This window comes from Vicia villosa, linkage group LG1, assembly GCF_029867415.1.
Source record: "Vicia villosa cultivar HV-30 ecotype Madison, WI linkage group LG1, Vvil1.0, whole genome shotgun sequence".
NCBI lineage: Eukaryota > Viridiplantae > Streptophyta > Magnoliopsida > Fabales > Fabaceae > Vicia > Vicia villosa.
Genome location: NC_081180.1, coordinates 3,939,790 through 3,949,080, shown reverse-complemented (window position 1 = coordinate 3,949,080; position 9,291 = coordinate 3,939,790). Strand labels below are relative to the sequence as shown.

The 9,291-nt window shown below is 33.4% G+C and overlaps 1 protein-coding gene across 1 annotated transcript; it reads right to left on the bottom strand.

Moving 5' to 3' along the window:
• Positions 1 to 665: 665 nt before the first annotated feature.
• Positions 666 to 7,814, bottom strand: LOC131626858 (pyrophosphate--fructose 6-phosphate 1-phosphotransferase subunit beta-like). Its single transcript, XM_058897699.1, has 16 exons — positions 7,488 to 7,814; positions 7,226 to 7,387; positions 7,007 to 7,128; positions 6,494 to 6,547; positions 6,300 to 6,406; positions 5,923 to 6,028; positions 4,347 to 4,410; positions 3,657 to 3,745; positions 3,097 to 3,228; positions 2,794 to 2,964; positions 2,594 to 2,709; positions 2,290 to 2,401; positions 2,060 to 2,144; positions 1,699 to 1,743; positions 1,301 to 1,369; positions 666 to 1,054 (listed from the first exon to the last, which is right to left on the bottom strand). Exons 1-16 carry the CDS (start codon positions 7,684 to 7,686, stop codon positions 978 to 980), a joined length of 1,710 nt encoding a protein of 569 aa, XP_058753682.1. The 5' UTR covers positions 7,687 to 7,814; the 3' UTR covers positions 666 to 977.
• Between the last annotated feature and the right edge of the window lie 1,477 nt (positions 7,815 to 9,291).

Here is a 9,291-nt window from a genome sequence, read left to right as displayed (position 1 = left end):
AAACACACTCTAATGGATGGCATAAAATCCCACCTGAAGAATATATGTAGAGCCAGTGTGTAGCCACTGCATAAACTGCATAGCCTTCTCAAGTAGGGGTTCTGGAACACGTTCCATCAATATTTACGATAATGCCAGAAAACGTTGGAGAAGTTCAATTTAATGAATCTCTCATCATTGTGTTCGTGATGGAGGTTGCTGAAACAAAAGAGGAAAGAGTTTGACATGCTGCAAACAACCAAGGAAGTGTGGTACATGGAGATGATTTCATGAGATGCAAGTAGAGTTTTTATTCCTCCAAACCCACTAAATTAATGCAGGAAAGAAATTGTTGAGATCCAACATACCATTTTTAAGCTAATTAGTGTCATCCTTATTAGTGAAAATATCTACATTAAAAAATTCTCATATTACAGTGATGCAAAACAGATGGAATAGAGACTGAGTTGTGACCAACGAGTCAAAACAAAAACTTTGATCTTTTAGGAGATTGAGTTTCCTAATCCATGAAGAAGGATGAGAAGTTATGTCGCTGGGTTTAGTATGGAAAAAGAGTATCAAAGTACTTAGAGAATCCAAACAGAATAATGCAGAAAAATAATCCCAAAAACAATCCTCAGATTTACATATTTGCAAGCTTAATAGGCTTACAAATTAAAAGACAATTTTGAAATAATTTCAGCAGAAGCTTTATTGTATTTCCTCTCATGTTTTTAAAACATTTGATTGATTATATATCTACAGACACTCCTTCTCTCATAATTACTCTATCGAAGTTCAACAGAAACAGGAGCACTATATGTTCTCCGGTTTATTCTATTTGTAGTAGTTCTTAAAAACATGTGAATTTCCAGCATCAAAATGTTGTCTCGTAACACGCCTAAGTGTGCGTGCGAGTGTTCACCGATTTATTATATTTGCAATAGTTCTGAAAAACATGTGAATTTCCGCCATCAAAATGCTGTCTCATAGCACTTCTAAGCGTGCGCGCCAAGCTCCAAAAGTAGAGTGTGACTAATTGCATCAGATCCTGGGCCAGTGAATTGAATCGGACCTACAGTAAAGATCGTGATAATGAGTGGAGATCGTCCAAGAGAAAACAAATTCTGACTTGCAGCACTAATTTCCAGCTATTGACAATAAATTACAGAAAAAATGTTTAAAATGCTTAGATAGACTCATTTAAAAAATAGTGAGAACTACTTTTACCTAATTAGACTGTATTGTACAAAGTGAAGGAGCATCGCCTTTTTAGGAGCAGACAAAAGAAGCAATAAGTGAAAGAATAATCCATGCCTACCTGGACTGATGTAGCAATTCTTTAGGGCCCACTCATCACGCAGGGAGGCAAACTTTTTGAAGGGTGGCTCTGAAAGTTCAACATGAAAATTAGTTATTTGACACAAGATAATTGGAGATCCTAGTATAACAGCAATAATTACAGTGTATGATTTGTAAGTCCACTTTTCCTAACACTGAAATTCTGGAAGATTGGATTCATGCCCTTATGGTTGGCAACCAAGAACCCCATGGTGATTAACGAAAACAGAGGGGTAAAACCTAATCTTTTGTACCTATGGACCCATAGAAAAAAAATATTTTTGCCTCCCTTTCATTTCACTGTCAACCTTTCTATGTTGGTGAAAATATGGTTTTCGGCTCGTCCCTTTTGAGTATAGAGTAGATGATTATATATACCTTCAAGCTCCACCATTGCTTTTTTAATCACAGGCTTGAATTTACCTATACAGAAAAAGCGAACAAAACATTAGAGAAAAACATTCAAATAAATGAAATGTGCAGTGCTGTGGCATTTTAACATTACCAGACATTGTTAAAAGAAGCAGCATGTAAATATTGATAATCCAGAAAAAATAAAGAAAAAAATATTTCTAATTTAAAATATATATTTTGTCAACACCTGAGACAGCATAGATATAACTATAAAATAAACTAATTTTTGTATCAACGTGGAGATAGAAGGTTATATGAACACAATTCATAGAAATGAAATGGGGTATGCTGTGAAACGAAAGCTTCTGTAGTTTACAATGCATACCATGTCTCCTCTCCACATCCATTAGTGAGGTAAGTGCAGTCCCACTAACAGTCCACTCTTCTACTGGGGCGCACAAATTCCCAACCTGAACAAAATATCAATGGCAGTCAAAGAATTGAGTCGATGGCCTCGCATCCAAAGAAAATTTTAACCATAATTAATCACCAAGATGAATTTAGAAGTAGTAAATGTGATGATAAAAAGAAAAGAGCATTTGGAAAAGAACATACTGATGATATTAATCCAGTCTTCCCACTTTGAAGGAGGGCTCCAGCACCATAACCCAATGCATAGCAGTAAGTAGAATCAAAATTAGTTGGCAAACCACATCTTCCTTCATATCTGCGTATTACAAACACTATCATTGAGGTTGAACATAGTCAAACCATTAGCAAATGTTTGGTGAAAAAGATTTATAAAATAAATAATAGTTAAAGGCAAATTATAAAGCGGGTCCACAGAACCTCTTTTTTGTTAAAGAGCAACTTATATCATCAAACCTTGCAACTTAAAGACTGAAACTAGATGGAGTACCCGAAAAAGTGAGCCTGCCCTTTAAATCCGCCTTTGTACGTGCCTTCTTGCTTTCTCTTCTCCAACTCAGTTTCGACCATCTGGATAAACATTTTCTCTGTTTCTATCTTAGCAACCTAGTTGAGAATTTACCAACATTGAGGTCTAGTCGAATTGCATAATGGGCAAAATAAGCAGAGCAACATAACACCATTAATCACCTGAACATTTCCATGTGGATCTCTTTCGAGCATTAATTGCTCTTGAATTGTTTGAGGTAAGAATTCAAAAAGCATTAATGACTGAATAGTGAGCTTTTTCTTCCATAACTCACCTTCATCCACGGTATCATGGGCCAGAATTTCATTGAGTTCTGAAATAAGGTGTTGGACCTACAAACAAATAATAGATACAATAATTATTGTTGGCAAGCATTTTGTATTTTTGGACATGAACACAAGCCAAAACATCATATAGGAAGAAAAATTGTTAATGGAAATATTTTTATGAAGAGTGGTAGCTACCTCGGGAATGAAATCAATTAGACCTTCAGGGATAAGAATGACCCCATAATTATAATTAGCGTCAGCTCTTTTAGAAATGATATCCACAATGTAGTCAGTGACATTCTTTAGTGTCAGCTTCTTGGCAGCAACCTAAATTAAGATTTTGCTGGTCAAATAAAATATTTGACAGAACACCTTAAAAATCTCACTAGATAAAAGTAGATAAACTGCACAACTAAATCATCTTCTGCTTGAGAGGGAGGAAGTAATGAATATTGAAATTTTTAGTAAATTCAGCCTCCACTAAAAATTTCAGCAGCCCATTAGTATTGATTTATCATGCTGGTCCATTACTTTTTATATTGAAGGGATAATTCGAGTGTTAAAGCAAAATTTGAACTATGTCTCTCGATAAAAAGCTGTACGAAACAGTTTTAAAAATTCTGACAAAAAATACAAGCAGTGGATTGCCATTAGCAAACCTCAACCGCAAAAGCAACATTGATGCATTTAATATTGATTTTATTAAACCTCTGCATGCCCAAACACTAGATGACATGATCAAATTTATGACAAACCTCTTCTCCGATAATGGTAATGTTTGGATGAGTTTGTAAAGCACATTCCAGTGTAATGTGTGAAGCAGCACGCCCCATAAGCCGCACAACTGCAGACAGGTGACCATATCTCACCCACTGTTTGAAGCTCAATAGAACAGTAATGAACAGATAGGGCATTGGTTTATTTTAATGAACTTGTCAATGACTAAATAAAATATGATGACAATAAATCAACCTTTCAGAAAAAGTAAGGCATGGGCACAAATACAATAAAAGAGAATCAAGAGTAAGAAAATCCATTACAAGAGAACACAATGCAAGGAAGTTTTAAGAATAAGGTATTTCTATCTCAAAAGTCAAATAGGAGTAAGATTTCTGAGAAAAACAAAACATTTGAGTCAAAAGATGGCACAAAATCTTCACAATAATTGTATCTGCAATTTCAAAACCAAAGAATTGAAAACATGACTTCAAATCTTCACATGTTAGAATGACAAGTAATATTGGGAGCAGAATTGCAAAATATGTAAAAACTTATACATATAAGTGGCCCATTTTGTAAGAAATGGGATGAAAATGAGACATCAGGAATCAATATTTGAATATGCAAGGTGGTGCATTAAAAATTGTCAATGCAACTACGTAAACTCTACTCATTAAATACAATTTGCAACAGTTCTATAAAATTTTACACAATCATGTACTTACAATGGTAATATTTTCCTGTTGAACGAGCGTCTATCATAACATTTCCAATCATTTCTGCGTATATCTGCATAATATGTAATTAAAAATTTGAACAAGGTCAGATCATGTAAAAGAAGCATTAGTAGAGGTACATGCCATAAGTTATGTAGAGTTCAACTGTTCAAGGAACGTATAATGGTTGAAGAAAGAAAATATTGAAACTTTCGGTATAGGAGGGGGGCAAAATACTCACGATAATAAGGCTATATTGATATTGATGTAAATAAATGATATGTTGGATAGTTGGATGTGATTATTAAAGACAAAGGCACTGATCCTTACTAATACAAATACTAGTCTCATAGACTAAAATAATACGAGAAAACCAAAGATACGCTTACTTACTCTAAGGTACGATCAAGATGTTATACTTTTTTTTTCATATATAAACCCCCTCAAGATAAAGTTTTCTAAGCTTTAAGTTGTTTCAAATGTATTATGTGTGGATACAGACAAGGCTCCTTTAAAGTGAGTGATTCACTTTAGAGAGTATAATGTGTAATATCAACAGTTGATATACAAATTAATGGTTGATACTATATGCACTTGCATAACAAATCAAGGGTGGTTAAAATATCAACCCTTGATTTTTTCACTTATTTTCTCACTTTAGAGCAGCCAATTTGTCAAAAATAAAAACTTTAGAGGAGCCAAATTGATTATATACACATCAGAAAAATAAAAATAAAAACAAATGATACATATTTTAGCTTGGAAATTGGCAACGCCATATCATGGACCAAAGATGGGGCTAGAGACTACATTTGGAGAAAAGTTGAAGCCACATTGCATCAAGGATGATACTAGTTGAATAGCAACTTGAAGTTATAGGATTTAGTCCTTTGGGTATAGAAGGGGGAAAAATAATACCCTGAATAATAAAATTATGAGTCTGTTTGTTTTAGCCTTTTTGATAAAATATTTTTATTTAAAAAAAATGTACTTCTAGTGTTTTTAGAGTGCATGCTTAAGCTCTTGGAGAAAAACTGGAATCTGAAAGAAGCAAAAACAATTTGTTGTTATTTTTAGAAGCTACATATTATAAAAATTACTTCGATATAAAATTGCTTTTTATAATTATAATCAAACAAAAAATAACTTCTACTTTAGGAATCTCTAAAATGTAAACCAATTTTTTCAAAATTTTAAAAACCCATTTTCGAAAGTTTAAATAGATAACCCTATGTTGACATTGGTTGATATGTTTCACACATTTCTAAAAGACAAAACATTGACCCTTATTTATACTAGTACAAGACTCATGCTCTTAATGAAATAGTACAACATTATAAATATGGAATTTCAAAAGGCAATCCAAAGATATAAAAAATATTTTCCATGTATTCTAATGGAAGTGTTCAATAAAAAAGGTTGGTGATATTGTGAGGACTAGCCTAGACTTTATTTTTGTTTGGCAAATTAATGGTGTACCGAAGACAGGATTGCATTTTTGAAATGCTAATATATAAAGGTTAGAACTCAGACCAGTACCAAATTATAAATGCACAGTGCAGATTATCGGTATAGCCTTGTTCACCTTGCATGCAGTATCAAACCCAAAACTAGTGGGCACTTCTTTGCATTTCAAATCACCATCAATGGTTTTAGGGCACCCAATCACACTAGTTATCATGTCTTTGCTCCTGTATAAACCCAAATTAAACAATATATTGTTCAACAAATAAGAATACTTCCATATTTGAGATTACTATTTTTTTCTCATCTGTACAACAAACAGAACAAATTTATATAATAAATGGACAGCTGAAGGTTATCAAAGGTAAATAATCAAAAACTAACAAGAAGATACAAGTACATTAACAAAGACTACATGATGCCCCCCCATAAAACCAAAAAATTTGCCAAGCTCCTAGGCATAAATCATGCCAAAATAAAATTGCATTTGGAAAAAACCTGAAATATTCAGCAAGAAGGCTCGCATTTGTGTTTGAGTCATCTCCACCAATAACAACCAGCCCATCCAAGTCTAGCTTGTTCACTGTTTCTTCAGCTTGTTTAAACTATACATGTAAACCACATTACTCTTCATACTAAAAGATGCATAAGAGGCCAAATGAACATTCCATAGAGCATATAAACTGGTCAACCTGTTCAGGAGTTTCAATCTTGTCCCTCCCGCTGCGAATCATGTCAAAGCCACCCTGCCAACCAAACTTATTCCTGTTAGTCATCACAATATCATAATTTCTAGAAGAAGAAAGAGATTGTTATATTAGAACATTTGAAAACATCTGTATGCAAATGAGCCATAAATAGAAGGCATGTCAAATGTATCAAGTTTACGGCCACATAAAAACAAAGAATCGCCAAATTACAATTATATCTAGTTAGAAGCATGATGCTCCAAAAACATGTAACCAAGGTTTTAAATATCAGTCGCGTCACATAAAGACTTTCACGATTTCGATCGGTACAAGTGTTGTGACACAACAGTGATTATGGTCGTCACGAGGTTAATTGACTAAAATTTGTTCTTCATCACAAAAACGGTGAATAACGGTATCGGTATCGGATCAGCACCTTCAGATACCATTTTGTCGTGGCCTTATTGCGGTAACTGACAGTTTTTTAAAACCTTGCATGTAACTAAGAAAATAAACCTGATTTCTATAAGGATGAATAAATTCTGAGTTGAGCTCAATGTATTTGCACTTCATGATGCCAGCAGGACCACCCCTAAAACCATACAATATGCTTCCTTTTGCTCTATCTTGAAGGTAATCTAAAACAAATATCAAAATGCATAAATTGAAACCTATCCGCATGAATTTTCACAAATATTGATTAATTCTATTGAATTGAAAACTATCTTTACTAACCGAAAATTCCAGAAATCACATTGTGACCTCCAGGAGCTTGACCACCGGACAAAACCACGCCAATTTTCAGCTTCTGACTAGGCTGCACCGTATCTGAATCACTCGGAACCAGCACCGCCGACGGCTGCCCGTACAGGTTCGGAAACAGCTTCGCGATCTCATCTGCAGAAACGATACGATCAAAAAATGAAAGCGAAATCGAGAATTTGACATGAAATTGAAAGTTGATGGATGGGAGGGAAATTGTATGAGAGATGAAGACCAGGATTCCCGGCAGCGGAGCTTAGAGGACCGTCGACAATCTTGAAAGGACTTTTGAGAACGGAGGGAAGAGGGAGAGTGTGGAAGATACGACTGTTTTGGACGTCGCTGTAATCAGAAGCGAAACGGCCGGTGACTGAAGGAGGAGGAGGCACCCTGTTAAAGTCGTCGCCGCCGTCAAGTGCGAAAGACGGTGCCATTCTGTGAATGAGTGAGACGGTTTTGCTGATGATGATGACTGTGATCACTCGTCGTCAATGCAAATTCAACTTTCAAGTTTCAAGTGCTTACCAAATATTCTCTTTTTCTTTTATTGGTGAAGGGAAAAAAAACAAAGGACAAGAATAATCAGGCGAAAAATCTATTGTCTAACAACTCTACCTACCCAAGGATATTAATTGCCTGCAGTCAGGCAGAAGCTGTAGTGACGCTGTCAACCATTCTTAGCCGTCTGATCAAGATCAGACGAATATAATTAAAAATCAGTATTTTATGAATACTTAAAGAAAAACAAATTTATCTTTTCTGAACCATCACATTATGATCGAACGGCTACAAATATATTTACTGTGTGATTGTGGTAACACATTGACTGCAGTGAATTCATTTTAAAAAAGGTACTACCGAAAAAGAAAGAAAAATAAATTAAAAGAAACCTGTGAGTCAGATTATTTTAGCATTAAAAAAAAATATTCTATTTAAAAAATGATTTTAGAAAAATATTAATTTAATAAAAAAAATTTAGTTTTATTCTTTATAAGTTAAAATATTATTTTTTTGAAAAGTTATCCAAACTAACTTAAAATTTAAATGATTTTTTGAAAATTTGAGAACCAAACAAAATTATAATAAAATGATCTTCCGAGAAATGATCATTTTAACTGCAAAAAGGAAATCCATCATTACAAGTAAAAAGGAAAAACTTAAACTATAAGTCGATTTTAAATCGATCAAGATTACAAGCTAAACTAATAACATAAATTTAATTAGAGTATCTAATAAGACCCTTTCAAAGTGAAATCATTAATTGAAGTAGGACTTATTGATATTGAGCCAAAAAAATAGTATGAGAAAAACTCCACTTTTACATTGAACTAGTAGGAAACCCGTGCTATCGCACGGGTCTGATCGAGGTTTCACATTACATGTATTAAAATATACCTTGTAAAGTTAATCTATATAAATCAACCGTATATATTTAACCAAAATGCAAACAAATTTTAGTCAATGTTAATCCCAAAAACATAATAGTTAACAATGAAAGAGCTAATAATACATCAAATTTTTTAGCTCTTTAAGTATAAACAATAAACTTATCGATTCATATTAGATAAAATTAATATATTTATACATTATAATCATTTATCAAAATTTAATTCATGTGTTTGGAATATCAAACATAATATAACTTATTTTGCAGTTTATAAATATTCACGTAATTCCAATCAATAAATGATATCTCATAGATATATTCACATCTACCTGTCAATTAATTTTATAAATTCAATATATATATATATAAAAGAGTAACAAAAGAAATAGTTAAAAGATAGACATTAAAATGATCCTTCAATCACTGGTATCTCATAGATGCGTTCACATCTACCCGTCAATTCAGATAAGTTAAGAAACGTCAATCAGTGGTATCCCACAGATACGTTCACATCTACCCGTCAATTCGGATGAGTTAAGAAACCCCAGTTGAATCCAAATGAATTAATTCTAAAAATTTATTAAACCTATTTGGGATATTAGCCCATTTTCCCAAACGTAAAATGTATAACAACTCCAGTTAAATGCTTAAG

What these genes read in the sequence shown, in the direction of transcription:
- LOC131626858 (XM_058897699.1), bottom strand. Translation starts at nt 7,686, where the DNA reads ATGGCACCGTCTTTCGCACTTGACGGCGGCGACGACTTTAACAGGGTG. An exon ending in TTCATCCTTATAGAAATCAG is followed by an intron (nt 6,548 to 7,006) that starts GTTTATTTTCTT and finishes TTTGGTTGGCAG; the next exon opens with GGTGGCTTTGACATGATTCG. An exon ending in AGCAATGGTGGAGCTTGAAG is followed by an intron (nt 1,370 to 1,698) that starts GTATATATAATC and finishes TTGAACTTTCAG; the next exon opens with AGCCACCCTTCAAAAAGTTT.